The sequence below is a fragment of the Heterodontus francisci genome, chromosome 3, assembly GCF_036365525.1.
Source record: "Heterodontus francisci isolate sHetFra1 chromosome 3, sHetFra1.hap1, whole genome shotgun sequence".
Taxonomy (NCBI): domain Eukaryota; kingdom Metazoa; phylum Chordata; class Chondrichthyes; order Heterodontiformes; family Heterodontidae; genus Heterodontus; species Heterodontus francisci.
The window spans coordinates 47,613,433-47,632,125 of record NC_090373.1 but is presented as its reverse complement, the minus strand read 5'-3'; the positions used below and the strand labels follow the sequence as shown (position 1 = coordinate 47,632,125).

At 41.6% G+C, this 18,693-nt stretch overlaps 1 protein-coding gene across 2 annotated transcripts; it reads left to right on the top strand.

Annotated features, from left to right (window-relative positions):
• The first annotated feature begins 8,144 nt into the window (after window positions 1-8,144).
• On the top strand, window positions 8,145-16,314 carry fam110c (family with sequence similarity 110 member C). Of its 2 annotated transcripts, XR_010971011.1 has the most exons (3): window positions 8,145-8,167; window positions 10,092-11,828; window positions 12,964-16,314. XR_010971011.1 is itself a non-coding variant. In XM_068022000.1 (2 exons), the coding sequence occupies exon 2, from the start codon at window positions 10,406-10,408 to the stop codon at window positions 11,387-11,389; it is 984 nt and encodes a 327-aa protein (XP_067878101.1). In that variant the 5' UTR covers window positions 8,145-8,167; window positions 10,092-10,405; the 3' UTR covers window positions 11,390-16,314. The 2 variants fall into 2 exon arrangements, 1 of the variants encoding a protein (XP_067878101.1); XM_068022000.1 differs by having other exon boundaries at window positions 10,092-16,314.
• Window positions 16,315-18,693: the final 2,379 nt, after the last annotated feature.

Here is an 18,693-nt window from a genome sequence, read left to right as displayed (position 1 = left end):
ATTCACCTACACAAGAAACATTGAACTTGGAAAAAAGAGTAACTTATTGCAAGAATTACTTTGAGGTCTTTTGAAGTGAAAGGTGTTAAAGCAATCAGTGTACTGGTGCAATGATTAAAAATATATGGCAGCAATCAGATAAAAGGAAGCTATTTTCTACCGTAACATTTAATTATGAGCAGCGTTAACTTTCAATCTTGTCTAGCTGACAAGACCAATTGAATCAATACTAATTGAACTTTAAGACTGTTCTAACTTTCTTTTCCTGAAACAAATAAGGGGGCAATTTTCCCCAGATACTCCAGGTGCTTAAAATGTCACCGAGGACTTTACCTAAAAATAGTGTTTTCTGTACTACCTTAATTAATTTGACACATTATAGGAGTCACCAGGTGAAAGAGATGCTTGGTCATGGGTCTGCATGAGGAATGGAAGGAGGAGATGGGGCCAGGTAGAGTAGCACCAGGTGACCAAAGACCAGTGCATGAAGAGGCTGTGCTTTACTAAGGAGGTCATTACAGAGTTCTATGGCCTCATGGAAGACTCAGATCTCGCAGCACAGCCAGCACTGCATTGCCTGTGGCAGTCAAGGTCACAGAACCCTTAACCTTTATGCTACTGGAAGGTTCCAGGCTGCCAGCTGATGTCAGTCACATATCACAATCCTCTATGCACATTTGCATAAGGGAGGTCACTTTGGCTCTGTACGCTCTGAGGAATAATTATACATCATTATTTCCAGAGAAGACCGGAGGCAGAGAGCTCTAGGATTTGACAGAATGGTGCGATTCCCCATAATCCAGGGAGCCATTGACTGCACACATGTGGCCATGCAAGCCCTCATTTATATGGAGGTGTTCAGGAACAGGAATGGTTCTATTCCCTCAATGTGCAGCTTGTCCACGACCATAACAGCACATCATGCAAGTGAATGCCTGCGATCCAGGGAGCTGCCACAAAGCTTTTACAGTGAGATAGTCATCCGTCCCACAGATCTTTGAGGCCCAATCCAGTGTGAATGACTGGCTACTAGGTGACAAGGGATACCCTCTGATGTAATGGCTCATGATTCCCTGAGAAGCCCACAGACACCAGTTGAGCACTGATACAACAAGAGCCACTCAGCCATGAGGAATATCACTGAGCAAACCACTGGGGCCCTGAAGCAGAGGTTTGGATGCCTTGACTTGTCAGGAGGTGCCCTGCAGCACTCGATCAAGAAGGTGTCCAGATTTCCAGGTGAGGTGAAAGTGACTGCCCTTGATATCAAGGCAGCATTTGACTGAGCATCAAGGAGCCCTAACAAAAATGGAGTCAATGATGGTTGGAGTCATACCTAGCACAAAGGAAGATGGTTGTGGTTGTTGGAGGTAACTCATCTCAGTCCTAGAACATCACTGCAGGTGTTCCTCAGGGTAGTGTCCTAGGTCCAAACACACTGCTTCATCATTGACCTTCCCTTCATCAAAAGGTCAGAAGTGGGGATGTTCACTGAAGATTGCACAATGTTCAGCACCATTCACGACTCCTCAGGTACTGAAGCGGCCCACGTCCAGATACAGTGAGACCTTGACAACACCCAGGCTTGGGTTGATAATTGGCAAGTAACATTCGCGCCACACAAGTGACAGGCAACTATCGGCTCAAACAAAAGAGAATCCAACCATCTCCCTTTGATGTTCAACAACATTACCATCACTGAATTCCCCCATTATCAAGATCCTGGGGGTTACCATTGACCAGAAACTGAACTGGACCAGCCACATAAATACTGTGGCTACAAGAGAAGGACAGAGGCTGAGAATTCTGCAGCGAGTAACTCACCTCCTGTTTCCCCAAAGCCTGTACACCATCTACAAGGCACAAGTCAAGATTGTGATGGAATACTCTCCACTTGTCTAGATGAGTGCAGCTCTAACAACACTCAAGAAGCTCAACACCATCCAGGACAAAGCAGCCTGCTTGATTGGCTCCCCATCCACCACCGCCAACAATCACTCACTTCACCACCGACGCACAGTGGCAGCAGTGTGTACCATCTACAAGATGCGCTGCAGCAATGCACCAAGGTTCCTTCGACAGCACCTCCCAAACCTATGGCCTTTACCACCTAGAAGGACAAGGGCAGCAGATGCATGGGAACACCACCACCTGCAAGTTCCCCTCCAAGCCACACACCATCCTGACTTACAACTATATCACCATTCCTTCACTGTTGCTGGGCCAAAATCCTGGAATTCCTTTCCTAACAGCACTTTTGGTATACCTGCACCACATGGACTGTAGTGGTTTATGAAGGCATCTCACCACCACCTTCTCAAGGGCAATTAGGGATGGGCAATAAATGCTAGCCTAGCTAGCGATGCCCACATATCATGAAGGAATAAAATAAAAGTTGCTGGAGACTATGATTCCCACAACACTACCTTGGGCCCTCTGTTCCACCTGCCCACTGGTTTTGTGCAGAGACACTCTGCACGCCCCTTTCAACCAAGGAGCCCATATCCACCATGGCAGCTGCATGAACTACCATTGTAGCACTTTTGAAGCTACAGTGACTGTATTAGAAGTTATGACCTTAGTTATCAGACACTAAACAAAGTTGGGCTCCATCAGTCGCTAGCTGGAATTGGCTAACCTCTCCACGCTGGAGAGAATGGGTTTCAGACTCAGTGCCAAGCCATAGACCAAGGTGGCAGTGGACTCCTCCATCTCCCTGGCCATGGTCTGTAAGCTTTCAGGAAGGTTCTGCATTGCACTAAGCTTTTAGCTTCTCAGACCCATCAATCTTCTTCTGAATCTTGGCCCTGCAAGGTCCTCATCTGACTCCACTCCAGCAGAACTAGATATGCGACCTTGCCCCTTGGTGAGGTGTCACCTGTGGTCCCCCCTTCCACCCAGCTTGGCTGCTGCCCCTTAGTGCCTGGTGTGTTCCACTGTGACATCACGACACTTCTATCCTATTAATTTGCACATGGTGTTGGCCTCTGAGCTGGTACCTGCGACAGTGGTAGCCATAGCCGCAGTGCATTCTTCCTCACTTTCCTCCTCTCTTCCAGGGGGACACAAGGTGGATCTTGCTCATCTTCCAATCTATCTGCGAGGACAGAAGACAGAGTGGGGTGCAAGGTGGATCATTCTTCTGGGAGCCTGCAATGATAAAGCTGGAAGGGATAGCGTGCAGGTGTGTGGCCACTATAGAAGGATGTGTGTAATGAGACTGTATGGAGCTAGGGAGTGATAATAGCTCTGAGGGATTAGGGATCAGGAATAGCTGTGCCTCTTTAAGGAAGCCTCTCGCCACGGTGGCACACACTCCCCTCCTGATCACGGTTTCCTCAAGTGTAGTGATGTCCTGCAGGCATGCTTCACCTTCCCCAGTCAAGTCCTGCTGGTGCCTGTTATATACTAGCTTGTCCTGGAAGAGAAAGAATGGTGATTGTGAATGAGTGAATTGCAGGTGTGGTGTAGTGTCATAGAATCATTGAAATTTATGGCACATGTAATACCTCATATGGTTGAAGAACTGCGAGATGTGCCTGAGTTGTGAGTAGTGCCTGTGAAGGATGCAATAGTGTTGTGTGAATGTCAGTGTATAAATGAAACATGTTGAAGTTATGATGCTGGTGGTGGTGCAGTTATTCAGCAGTGTATTTGCGACATGGGATCTTACCTTGACTGCTCGTCAAGTCATTAAATGTCTTGCAGCACTGGAACCATGTCCTGCAGACAGGGTTCCTGGCCCTCATCTGCCAGGCAATTTTTTCCTACATGTACTGCTTTAGCTGCTGCTGTGGCCATTTCAGCACCTATAGGAACTAACTTTCAAATCATGATCATCAATTAACCCCAAAATTGCATGCTAAATGCACACTTTCAAACAGGCATTTCTTATCAGCACAGCAACCATTCTGCGTGTGTTTTCGTCCTTTCACCAAAATAACCCCCCCCCCCCACCCCGCCAAAGAGCTCTAACCACTTCATTATTCCAGCTTGATTGCATATTTACTTAGAATATGTCATCTGCAGCCCAAATCAGATTAAAGGAGGCTGGTCCAAAATAGATAATAATCTAACACTCAAATGATTACTTGTACCCTTTGAATTAGAGTATAAAATTTGAGAGTTTGATCCATTGATAGGTCATTGATAACGATACAGCCAAGCTGCTTTAACATTGCTTCAGATTTGAGAGACTGAACCAGCTCCCTGTGCTTACATTATTAAATGTGGCTCCAATGAAGGCAGAATTGTGGACCCTGTTTTTAGTTACCAGTTTTAGTTCCCATCTGTGAGAACTGGGCTGGATTCTGGAAGACTTCTGAGATGATATTCTCAAATCTCTAATGGGTGTGTGGAAGCTTTGCAAGAAGGAACAGTTAAGGCAGAGACCAATGCAATTTTAAGGAAAAAGCAGACATATATTAGAAGCAGAGGAAGATGCATGGCTCTGGGGAGAGGGAGAAGGGCTATGGGATTAGTTTTGTATTGCTGTAACAAAAAGCCACCACAGACATGATGGCCCAAATAGCCTCTTTCAGTACTGTCAGCCTCTATGATCCTATGGTTCTAAATTTTATTATCCACTTTTTGAATGTAGCTGAAAAAAAATACAGCTTGCCTCCTCTCCCCAGCAAATATCAAACCGGTTCAGCTTGGTTTTTGAATTCCATGCCGAGTCCTCATATAAATTTGGTTAGAGTCTGCTGATCTTTGTTCTCATTTATAGATTTCCTTGTGTAGCTTCCGGTGATTTTTCAGTAAAAATCTGTATAAGCGACTGTAAACAGCATAAACTGCAATGTGTGAGGGATTGCACCTTTTCCAAACTCTGACCCGCTTCTGCTAAATCGCATTGAGAGAGGAGCTTGGTTGAGATTAACAAACTATAACAGTTTTACACAAAATCCTATGTCACCTTGAGGCTCCTTCCAGTCATTTCAGGGATTTGCAAGGGAGCTGAGGCCCCCTGACTACAACCCTTTAGGGGAATTCAAATTCTGAAGACAACAGGACTATTGTCATTCTTCAGTAATCGCATACTGAAGACAGAAATATGCAGTACTAGGCAGAAATATCTTCTGACACAAATTTTAAAAACTTGGTGTAAAAATGCTACAGGAAACTCTTGCAGGATCCCAGAGTAGTAAAAGAGCACTGGATTTATCATTTGTTTAACAGGACTTGTTCAAGGTCTATTGCATGATTATGAGAGACGAGAGATATTCCATATTGAATGGATCCTACCCAATATTTTGGTAAGAGACGAGAAAAACATTCGGTACCTGTCACCAATCATTCAACATACCTCAGGCTAAGAAGGTTAAAAGCCAAATGTTGGAATGCAAAACAGTCGCTACAGAATCATTTCCATTGCAGAAGATTTCTCCCAAACTGCTATTATTAGAAATTTTCCAGGTTAAAATACATAAGTGTGGTTTAATTGGAACACATGGCAGTAGCCAGCTGTTGATCATTTGTCTGCTGATGGGCTCCCAATTTGATCCATTTGCTTCTCATTGTTTCGGCTCTCTCCTGTGCCTGTTGACAATACTATTTTGCCTGCTGTGGCTTGTTACAGTGACAGGCTATTGAAGGAAAGCATGAACTGATGACAACAAATAATTGGTTTGACTCACCATGTAAATCATTAAGGTCAAAGAGAATAATGTGTTTGCATTGGTGGTACTTATGGGGCAGAAAAGGTTTCATGGAACTCTAATGTTGCCTTGGCAACTGCCGATAATGTAATCAATGAAAAGTGTTAGAGTGAGACTTAACCTAGCAGGAAATGCAGTACAGACTGGTCTGCTGGCATTGCACATATCATTTGAGGATAAAAATCATGAACTACAGGACACAATAAGGCTGATTACCGAGAGTATTCTTTATGAGAAGGATTCTTTACAGTGCCCTTACACAAGGCTATATTTTTGCTCTAGGCCAAAATAAGAATATTAAAATAAGAATTTTGAAAATCAGTTGCACCCACTGTGGTTCTCCTCAAAGCCAGCCAGCTTCCTAAAGGAGCTGTAAAATTTTGTAGTTTTATTTTTTTAAATTATAACAATTCACCCTACCCTGGTCACTTTAAAACAACTTTCAAAATTATTATTTTCATAAATTTATTTACATTTTGCTTAGAGCTTGGCTTTTGCATTCTACAGTATTTTCGCCACTTCCCATTTCTTGGATCTCCCAATGCCATGCATAATCCCTGACAACTTTTCCTTGACTACATTCCCAAATTAGCCACTAGAAGGTGTGAGAACAGTCTGGAGCTCTCTCTTTCAAAGCCAGTGGAAGGCAGGTACAATGCATGCCATGCAATGGTGTACAGATTTATTTCAGCACCTCTGGTAGGGATTCTCAATTTATTCATTGCAAATTATCCAAGGGAAAGGAATAACATGTCGGGTAATATCTGCAAAGTTGAACTCAAATTCAGAAATCGCCAAATAATGAGAAAAGACTAGCAACATTGGTTGGGGGGAGAAACAACTAGGGGAGGGCTGACAACAATGTTTGGGGGAGGGCAGTAGTGAGGGGTTGGTTATGCAAACTTCAGAACAAAAGCTACATGTCTGATCCTCCTGAACTTCCAGATCTTTGTTGTTGGGTGAAGTAACTGGGCTCTCTTCTGTCCTGCACCTCCTCACCGTGGCACACCTGAAAATTCAAGCAGATAACCATTCTGCAGCTCCACACAATCCAAGTCACTGCACCATCATGCAACCCCACTGATAAAAAGGTACTTTTTGTTCATAGTCGCACCCCACCCTATTTCCTCTCCAGCCCTACAACCCTCCGATTTATCTGTGCTCCTCCTATTCTGGTCTCTTGTGCATCCCCAATTTTAATTGCTCCACCATTGGCAGTGGTAGCTTCAGCTGCCAAGACCCTAAGTTTTGGAATTCCCTCACTGAACTTCGCTGCCTCTTTATATCTCTCTCCTCATTTAAGTGGCTTTTTAAAACCTACCTTTGACCAAGTTTTTTGTCACCTATCCTGATATCTCCATACATGGCTTAGTGTCAAATTTAGTTTGATATTGCTCCTAAGAAATGTCTTGGGATATTTACTATGTTAATGCCAGTATATAAATACAAGTTGTTACTATTCTAGTTGATCCAATGTGCCTCTAACTCCACAGGTGCCACCTTCTTCCAACAAGAAATACAGATATAATGGTGGGCCTCATGCACATTCTGTGAAACAGGGTCAAGCACTCACCGGTCCAGAAAGTGTACACTCAACAGGAGGAGTTGCTTTGGCTGCTTGTCACTGTTCTGACCCCTATTGCATACCTGGGTGACCTTCCAGCGTGATTATGTTGGTCTCCACTGGCCTCCTCACAACTGATAGGCACTGCAGAACACTGTCTGCCCCATCAATGGCAAAAAAAAGAATCATTATCTAATGCTCTGCACATGCATTTTTTAGTTTTGTATTCCTCCTCTTGAGGTGGGCATTTGTTGTGGTATTTTCCCTGGTGGTGTGGGCTCATCCTGATGCCACTCTATTGACCCAGATTCAAAATAGAATTTGGCTGCAGTATACTTGACTTAATCTGAGAGGGCACTACTCTACATGAAGTTGCTAATTAATTAATGATGCCAATAATCAATTAATTAGCATATCATTAATTATATAATTAAATAAAGTATACAGCACAGAAACAGGCCATTCAGCCCAACTAGTCTGTGCTCGTGTTTTTACTTCACACAAGTTTGCTACTATTCTATCTGTCTCATCTCAGCCTTTCAGCATATCTTTCTATTCCCTTTTCCGTCATATACCCAACACTCAACATTTCCGACATTGCAGCTAATGGCAGAGAAATGATCTTTAAGCTATATTGCTACCTGAATTGGGGAAGAAAGTATAGTTTTAACAACTTCTAAAAACAGAAGCTTAGTTGGAAAAAAGTCTACTGACAACTTAGGTAAACAATGTGATTTTTGATAGTTCTGTAATTGCACTACGAAGCAATCAACTATACTTTTGTGTTTGATTTTGCTGAATCTTATTGCATTAATGTTCAACTACTAAGTCATTGCCCAAATTCTCCTGCAAGCTATATTTAAAAAATTATATTTTTCCTTTTACAGCTGCATCAAGCTCCTATTATTGCTCGGATTGTGAACTTAGTTTTCACCTCTTTAAGGTAAGAGGGTGCACTGTCATATCACACACATTCTGAGACCTATCAAGTGCATCACTGAGTTGTGATGGCTGCAATGATCTAATATTCATGCCACACCACCAGTTATTGCCATAGGCTACTTATTCCATGACTGTCCAGAATAAGCTGCACATTGCAGACTGTTACATGGCAATAAACCCCATGAATAACTCCCAATTGTGTATTTATTCCAGTTAATTAACCAAGTCTCTGGCTGTGAAATTATTATTAACAACCAGCGGTTAAATAGAATTATCTGAGCATGCCAAAGCTGAAGCCATGTAACAAAAATTAAAACTACAAATATTGCCAGATGCTAAATAAGGTGGGCAGATTGGAACAAACATATTGGCATTTTTACCTTTCTTCTGTTTTATTGAAATTTCAATTTTCTCTTTGGATACTTTACTCAGTCAGGTAACTAAGTTAATGAGAGACCAGGACATTGCAACATGTACAGAATGTGTTGAAAAGTGGGTTAAATATTTACTTAATTTCACGATTTCTTATGTTCTTGTGTTCAAAATACACAGAACATTAACAACTCACAAAATTGTATTCACAATAATTACAGAAGCCAGAATTTACCAGAATTACTGAACACCTTATTAGAACCAGTCAGATATAGTTGAAAGTATTTTAATTATATTACTTTTTTCTAATTTCCTTCTTATTCCACCCCCCCCCCCCCCCCCCCCAACTCGTATACACACAAAAGGCATTGAATTATGCTCAGGTATCTAGCATCACAGATCACTGGTACTTTATGTGAGTTGCCATTCTTCCTTTGTGGGCCTAAATGGAAAATATTAGCAGGCAATTCAACCATAGGGTGCACCACAGTCAAGTTATTTCCTGAGGGCAGATTTCCCTGTGCACTATTAATAAAGAAAGCATTCTGATTGCACTACAAATAAGGGAAATCTTAAACCTTAATGAATGTGCATGCATGTATTTTCCAACAAGAAGCATTGGATAATGATCAGGAGTCAATTGTAGCTTCCTCATTGACTGAGTACAGATGGGCATCCAACTTGGACCTTGAATGGTTCAGTACTATGCCATTTATGCACCTAGTGCAATGACATTCCTTTAAATTTAATCTGATATATGCTGTTAACTTCCCGTTTGTCTGCAGGTTATCCTTGCATAGTGCTAATACATCAATTGATTTATTGCTTCCAGTAGAATCGATTAGAAAGCAAAACTAATGAGGGTCTATTAGAAATTTTCATGTGGTTTCATTGCATTCACTCCCTAAGAAAATACAAACAAAATGCTCCCTTGATCAGGGGGATGTGGCCTACCAGAACCCTGTCAAATATAAAGTTGGCATTTCTCCTCACACCACAAACCACTGACTACCTCCAGGTGCTTACCCATTGTCCCTCGAGACAAGGAGGCCAAAGAAGAAGAAGATTTCTCCTCTGGAGTGAAATCACATTGTGTATTAGTAGCAACAAACATGTTAACAGATTTGAATGAAACTCCTTGGTTAGTTTAATGTTGGTGCTAACCTATTTATTTTAAATAGGTTAACAGCTATGTAAAATAACAAATTAACACAGTCATTGCTAGCCTCACTGCATTTATGTCCTATTGTATGTTACCTTTATCTGAAAGAAAGTAAATTTTCTCTCCTAGTTTGCAAAATCCTAAAGAGTTTACCCATTCTCTGATAAACTGTGATTCTATACTCCCTAATAAGGGATAGGAAGGGAGAAAGGGAGGAAAGAGAGGGGGCTGACAGAAAATATTCTAAATAAACATTATTTAGGGTTTGCCCTTGCTCGGGGCGATGTTACGTTGATAGGTAGACCCATCCCTCTTGCATTACACACAGCTTGTTGCCAGATGATGTAATAAACCCTGGAGCTGAGCTATGATTTGCTGTGTTTTATTGCAGAAGGGGCGGCCTTACAGCAAGGTGAATCAGTTGAAAGGAAGCCAGCTACAGTAGAAGTGAAGTCAGTGTCCATGACAGCAAGTCGTGCTGGAAGTCAGCGCCGAGTACAGATTAGAAAGAAGTTATTACACCTTCCTGGATTGTGAATTTCCTCAAGGAAATTAACAATAACAACAAAAAGATACAAGCGCAAGAGAGAGCAACGAATTTGGACGTTTTGGGAGGGTGTTTACATGACAGTCTTTTCTTCTGGGTGAGTTTTATTTGTTGTGAACGATTGGTGTTGTGGGTCTGGATCTGCAGCATTCAGTGACATGCCGACTGACATCTCCCACACTCCGAGTATGCAGCCAGAGGTCAGCTCTTCCCTGCCCCTGAGAATCCTGAACAAGGGACCCAGTTACCTCCGCAGGCAGATGGAGGGCAACAACCGGAGCCGGCTGAGCGCCGTGGAGAGGCTGGCAGCCGACAAGGGCAAGTACGTGAAGAGCAAGCAGGTGATGGGCTGCAAGCAGGAGCCGGCGGGCTTCGGCAGCTCGGCTTCGGAGGGTAGCAGCAGCATCGAGAGCTGCCCCGGACACAGCGGCGAGAAGCCAGGGTCGCCCGGCTCAGGCCACCTCTTCCAGACGCCCTTCCACCAGGGAATAGAGCCGGCAGCCACCATCAGACGCTCCAAGAGGCAGTTGAGGCCGGACTCGCTGGTCATCTACCGGCAGAAGTGCGAGTTTGTGAAGGGGGGCAGCGGCGGCGGCGAGTTGGCCAGGGGCAGCCAGAGCCTGGTCCGGAGACTCTTCCAGGGCTCCAGCCGGGACAAGCAACTGGCTTCCCCCGAGGTGCCCAAGGTCATCATCAAGGAAGGCAGCCTGGAGAGGGACTGTCCGGCCGGGGAGCCCCAGGGCATAGCCATGCCGCCCCCTGCAGCAGTCCCCGAGCGGCTGAGGGGGAGGGGGCTGCACCGCTCGCAGTCCGACATCAGCTCCAGGTACTCTAAAGCCTACTCGGAGTTTGACAGCTTCTTCAAGTACTGCGGCCTGGAGCCCGAGGTGATCGAGGACCTGGGCCGGGAGAACTTCACGTCCGCCTCCGACAGCATCGCCCTCAAGATCCGCAGTATCAGTATGCCCGACTCGGAGAGCGACTTCTCCCGGCACAGCGGCGACAATGAGCGGCTGCTGGAGGAGGCACTGAGCGAGCATACCTCCTCCAGCCTGTCTGTCATCGAGCGCAACGCCCGGGTCATCAAGTGGCTGTACGGCTGCAAGAAAGCCAAGGAATCCAAGGCTGCTGAGCTCGTATAGCGTCGGGCAACTCAGAGACTCAGCCAGGGGCAACCTTGCAAGTCAAATCTGGCTCACGGATGCAGTTCATTTCTCGCTTATGTGTGTGTCGGAATGCAACAGAGAGAAGACAGAAAGTAAAGGAAAAGAGATGCTGGAAATCTGAACCAGAAACAGCAAGTTCTGGGAACGCACAGCAAGACCGTTTGCATCTGTGGAAAGAACAGTTTAAGGTTTCATATGGAGATACTGTCTCCCCCAACCTCTTCTCACAACCTTGACAGAGTCCCCTTGGAGGGAAAAGAGGTTTTAAAACAGACTTAGAGATATTCTGATAGTCTCAGTTCAGAGTTTCATAAGAGGTAACAGCAATACAGACTGATTTAATATGTTTTTTTTATTTAAATACAGTGCTGTCTTGGAACTATGAGGGAAGCAGCTATGTCAATCAATTGGACAGGTTTGTAATATTTAAAGTTTCAATCACTTCATGAAAAGAACTGGCAAACTTTCTACTGTTTACGAGCATCACTGGAGTAATTTATAAGGAAATAATTATTGTTTTACTTGCCTGCAACAATTCAATTAAAGAATTTCTGGTTAGCTCATCTCCTGACCTTCCTCCCACCAAACAAAATGGTTTGCAGCATACCTTTTTCATTGAGATAATGTCATTTTTAAAATTTTTGCTGTTTTGCTTGTGTGGCCTCACCTGGACTGAACTGCCAATAGGATAGATCTAAAACTGTATCACAAGGTTTCTTATATTGCTTTTTATTAAAGAGATTAATTTTATTTTCTGTGTTCAATACAGAATCAGTAAAATGTGGGCATATATTCATTTTAAGTGGTATTGCCACGTACAGATGTTGTCTGTGTGAATCCATTTGGATCATTGAAAGGCAATTGCATTATGTTTAAGAAAGTTCTTAAAATAGCAAAGGATTAATAGTTTGAGATATTCGGGTAACCGGAAGTATATTACTACTGTATCACCTCACTTCTGTGTAATGTTGAGCAGCATGAATTATCAGATGATTCCTGTACACATTTGTCACAGATCACTAAAGGCAGTAATTTTTCACACCAAAGATATTTTGTGACAGTTTCAAGATGTAATCTTATTACCGATTTGTAAATATAATTTTCACGAAAAGAACCCCTCAGTTTTTTATTTCAATATTTGCTTTCAGGTATTGCTCAATCTACTATATCGCAGTCAGTTGGTAAGGGAGAAGATAAGCTCCCAGGTTTCTCAGTGTTACTCTGGAACTGAGCACGAGAGGGGCACAAAAGGGTCTGGGGTGACAATAATTGAGTAGGTACAGTGGTTATAATTGGCACCTCTCTCGATGGCACAGATGAGACGTAAGGATTCAATTTAAAGGGAATCGTAGGCACAGTCTTATGATCCTGCTCAAAGTACTGTGCTCAAAGCCACTGCATCATGGAGGATACGTTGAAGCCTTCTTAATTATAAATTGCTGGCATAGACTTGGTTTTTTGCTACCATCTTGTGCTGCAGTGAGTGGATGGTTTTGTACTTGGAATAGTTTAGACTGCTTAAATTTGAATACAGATTTTGTTCCCTCTAGCCCTGTAAAATGAACACAAAGCAACATGCCGCAGATGCTGGAAATCTGAGAAAAAAGAGAAAATGCTGGAAATACTCAGGCAGCATCTGTGGAGAGAGAAACAGAGTTAACGTTTCAGGTGGTTGATCTTTCATCAGAACGTAAACAAATGAATAAATGTTTTCATACCAAAAAGAAATATTTGTTCATGCTAACTGGTAGAGAAGTCTACCTGGCTGTCCCTGAAGTCTTTCATCAAAGCCACAAGGAAAGAGGATTCACAATGACAGATCACCACCTCTTAGTGACAGGACACATTTTCTTTCACCTGACACTTATTGACTGACTGTGCTTAGTGGCATTAACACTGGAGATTATGGATATGTATGGCTTTACGTCAGTGTTAAGTGATGCACCCCATCCCCAACTGACCCCCAAATATTGGTTCAAGGTGTTACTCAAGAGAGTTTAGTATTTACACTGCTGCGGAGTTCAGATCATTCAAATTTAATACAAGTGCACAGTGTATACGCCATCACTAGAATAGTCTGAGATTGGCATTCTTGAAGGACTTGTATATTTAGTACGCAGCCCCAGAAATGTCCTCCATACACCGTCCTTCCCCGTTCATATCTTTTGGTGCCAATGCTCATCAAAACAACCTACGATCAAAATATCAGGAGAAGTCATAGAAAATTTACAGGACCCACCAAACTGTGGGCTTCCAGTGCTGTTGAATCACCAGAGCTTGTCAGCTTTACTCTAGAGAGCTACAGTCAACATGTTGGGAGAACAATGTGCCTGCAGTCACACTCAATATAAAAGTGCCTTTCACTGCCTGGAGAGATACAGAATGAAGCTGCCTCCAGAGTGAGATATGCTTTATATTTATATTCTGATTGTACAAAAATAAACATGGCTAAATATGTCTTCATGGACATATTGAGGATAGTTTTGACTGTGAATGGTAGTGTAAACCGAGTTTTACCGATTTAGCCGCCCATTGTAGATTTCCAGATTTTAATTTCTGTTGACTTTGATATTAATATTGCCCATTTTATACTATCACCCAAAGCCAAAATTACCTCTCTGTTTGTGTGAATGGTGGGTGGGAGTGTACAGTTCCACATTATCTTCAGAATGGAGGTCTTATCAGCCCCCCTCCAATACAGCATAGCAAAATACATGAGGTAATGACCTCACATGAGGTTTCCACAACCTGTTGTTCTCTCTAAAAAGCAGTTGCCATTATGAGTGGGCAGTAAAAAAAATGGACAGAACATTTTAATTTTGTTTTTTTCCCCCTCTCTTTATACCTTGCACTATCCCTGGTCAACAGAACCAATGGATAATTATTCCTAGGCCATTTTCTTTTTCTCGTATTCATTCTCACAATGTGGGAATCACAGACAACGCTGGCATTTATTGCCCATCCCTGGTTGCCCTGAAATGGTAGTGGTCATGAGTTGCTTTCGTGAAACACTGGCACTTAACAGTTAAACACATTGGTGTGGGACTAGAGTCAGTTTAGAATAAGGACAGCAGATTTTATTCCCAAAAAGAGATTAGTGCACCAGTAGGGTTTTTACAGAAATATGACAAGCTACATTTTCACCTACAAAGCTTTTTATGTCCAGATTTTTTGAACTGAATTCAATTTGTCAAACTGTCATGTTGGGAATTTGAACTCACATTGCCTGCATAATTACTGTAGGCTTTTGGCTTATTAAGCACGTAACAGAACCGATACACTACCGCACCCATCCCTGTCCATGCTGGTTATGAGTCAGTACCGAGGAGGTGTGTAAAGTCGGCTCAAGGAGATTAAGGAATGTTTGGCTTTCTGCACTGTGGCACTCCAACCTGTTCTGGCACAAATTGGAAATTCAATGTGGGGGACACACAAGGAAAACCGACATCCAGCTAGTCTTTGGCATAGCCAAAGCTCTATTGAAAAAAAATCCTTTGTTAAGATGGCACTGAATCAGTTCTATTTGAACACATACACCTATTGATGCTTGCTCATATAATTTGTATGATTCCACCTTTAAAAAGCTAAATTTTGTTAAAAAGTCTTCATAGATGCAAGCTGTACAACCTGCAAGCAACCTTGATTGCCAGAGGTATCACCTTTCACCCTATGTGCTGATTAACGCCCATATGTTGAGTTACTTTGTGGCTGTACACTGAAGGAAAATTTATTTTGTTTTATAAACAGTAGCTAAAGTTACCTTGCCAACAGCCTGTAGATATGTGGAAGGGACAGATGTATTTTTCTCTTTTTAGGAAGATTTTCATATCTACAAAAGTATCTACTAACTGCTGTTCTTGACTAGACTTTGCCTATTGAATTGCTATCAGCTGTAAGTGTCTACAGATTCATTAAACCCTTCAGGAGTTTCTGTTTACTGTATATTGTAATCTTTTTGTTAAATAGTTTGTAAACGGAAGCATTGTGAAATGGTGCCGGCTTTCTCCCAAAACAGAGAAAGCCATTTGTAGATGTTAACAGGTTGCAGCTAAGTAAGAAAAATGAACCTACATTAAAGTGGTTTGTCCTGAATTTATTATATATATATATATATATATATAAAAGTTAAAAATGTACTTACATCAGTAAATATCTGGGAGATAAGTGATATTGTAAAGGCCATTCATTACTCATGTTTCTAAAATGTCTCTTTAATTTTGCCATTCTGCTCTGAAGCTAATCTACAAGAATTTTGTAAATATATCCTCAGTAGGTTCATATGTCATCTGAACTTGAACTACATCCAGCTTGAGAAGTTAGCATTCTTTAATGTGGTGTGACTCTAGTTTTGATGTCACTTTGTATTTGATAAGCTGGAGGTGTTTTGTTTCATTCCTGTTGACCTGATAACATTTGGACTGCTTCCCTCACAGCATATTTGTGATCTGGTATAAAACAAGGAATAAGTAAACAGGAGTGTCTGGATTGTCTTGCACATCCTGCAAACATGTGCACACATGTCCTGCTCCAGACTTAACTGTGAAAACAGCAATCGGCGGGCTGTTCTGGGAAGGGGGTCAGTGGAAAGTGACTCACCTTCTCTGTCTATTTATTACAGTTTTCCCCTACATTGTTATTTTTAGGTATCTCACAATGTGCTTTTCATTAGAAATTATTCTGTTTGAGAAATATGAACTAAAAGTAATTTGTTGCTGGAATTACTCCAACCATTGATAATACTTGTAGGTGACTTGATATCTTTAAATGAAAACTATGGAAGTACTTGTGTTTGTAAAGGAAAATACCAATGACTGTATATTGTGAAAATAAATCAGTATTTTATATTATAACAACATATACCAGGCAAGTAAAGTTGCTTTATGTAAAGAGTTTAAGAATGTCCTTGTATTTTATTCACTAATAAAAGAATACTTTTATATTTAAAAAATGATGTTTCTCCTCAATCAACATCACAAAAACAGATTATCTGGTCATTATCAGATTGCTGTTTGTGGGAGCTTGCTGTGTGCAACTTGGCTGCCTCGTTTCCCACACTACAACAGTGACTACACTTCAAAAGTACTTTATTGGCTGTAAAGCACTTTGGGACGTCCTGAGGTTCTGAAAGGTGCCATATAAATGTAAGTCTTTTTCTCCTGGTCTTCCTGCACATTGCTCTAAGCATTGTCAGGTGAGTACCCTGAGCCATTCGGTCAGTGCCATTCAGTTAGCAACTTCTAGAAATGCACACAAATAGCTTGAAAGATACTTTTTCTTCTTTATCCAGAGAGTGGTTAGAATGTGGAATTCACCGCCACATGGAGTAATCAAGGATAATAGCATGGAAATACTTAAGGAAAAGTTAGATAAGTACATGAGTGAGAAAGGAATAGAATGATATGTTGATAGGGTTAGATGAAGCAAAGTGGGAGGAGGTTATTAGAAAAATATCATGGGAATGCTGTGTATAGGTAGGCTGGATGGACCCATGGTTTTCTCATGCTTGAAACTGTCAATATGTTACTGTGTAATTCATTCCTCAATTAGGTGGGCTGATTCTTATCAAGAACAGTACTATTTTATGTATCAAAATGTAAATAATTCAACAACTATTATTGTATAAAGTTATTAAGTGAGTTATTTATTCTACATTGCTTTCTAGATTATTATGCAATGTATAAACCTCCAACATTTTTATGAGTTACGTTCTTTTTATATTTGAAGGTCAAATATCATTTGCCTCTGCTAACGGTACACTATAACTCATCCTTAAACATGCGTGAGAATAGCCAGCTTTTGTTTTTAATTTCTGTGTTCCCAGTGTCAGCAGCAACTGAGAACAAGAACTCGCGTTATATTTGAATCCCTGTGCAACCATGATGTTTTAAACATCATGGTGCCAAATTAAAACAAAAGCTGGACAAAGAACATGCAATTGGTACTGAATCTTTTTATATACTTTGAGGATGAAATACAATGAAAAATGTGTTTTTCTGCAGATTCATACCTGGATACCGAAGCATCTGATTATTTTAGTGCCCTACAAAAATGTTAATTAGGGAATCAAGTGGAAACAGTGGGCTATACACTGGTCATTTGGGTGAGATTTTAACTCACTCGAAATGCATTCAATGACTCAAAGTTAAAATTAGTCCAAACGTTTTCTCTGAAACCTAGGTTAAAATTTTGGTTAGATCGATGAGATCATCTGCTAGCTGTCAGGATCCTGAACAAAATGAATTTGGCATCAGTATACAGCACCAAACCCACTTTTTCACTAATTACCAATCTCACTCAATGAGGCGACAGGATGGTTGCTGTAGGAAATAACACACTGGTTGTGCAGTAAGGAACGCTCTTTTGAAGTTGAGGCTGAGGTGTGTTTTTAGCATAGGGTGGTAGCAGTGGGGGTTTATTTTGTATTTAGCTGTACTATAACTGTGCTGGGAGTGTTTGATATGGGGAGAGGTGCAATGCCAGCATTGATATCATTTACCTCGATAAGCAAAAAGTTAAATAAAAAGAAAGGAAAAAATTATTGATTCTAAAAGCACTACAGGTGTTACATTTAGGACAGAGCATATCCAAGAGTCGAATATAAATATTTCCACTTGACATGCAGCCAGTATGAGATAGTTTCAGTGTGAGTAAACCTGTCAGCCTCACGTGGAACTAATCAACATATCGTGGTTGACGATGATGTTTCCTTTATTTTTTTCGGGTGATGACCAATGCACATTGAGTGACTACATCCTTAGTATTAGCTACATATACATCACTTCGGGTGGTTTAAAGTGAATAATTAAGCTGCAACTCACTTTCAGGCTTCAGGTGATATCATAATCAATCAACAAAATGCATGTCATTGGAACTCCAAATTGAAGCTTTTACCTTCATACTGTACCATTCACAGGTTTAATAAATTGTAATAATATGTAAATGGACAAGTGCAATGTCCAATACGTAATTGAACTAGATGAACCAGGAAGTCCCAGGTTCAATGGCTGGTTAATCTTGGATTGGCTGATCTTTACCAGGAGGGGAGGGGGTGGGGGGGGGAGCAGTGAGCGGTGGTGCCCAATTAGTCCTGAAAACAGCAGATTAATTTAGTGAACAGGCAATCACTATTGGTAATGTTGGTTGAAGGAACAATGTTGACCAGGACACCTGGATAAATATTCTTGAAATTGTGCCATCTGAGCAAACAATAATAGTCAATAATAATAACATCTCAGCCAAAAGAGGAAGGAAACATCAAACTGAGTGTTATAAGACTCATA

Bases quoted from the DNA above. Each gene is read 5' to 3' on its own strand.
- fam110c (XM_068022000.1), top strand. From the start codon at position 10,406: ATGCCGACTGACATCTCCCACACTCCGAGTATGCAGCCAGAGGTCAGC.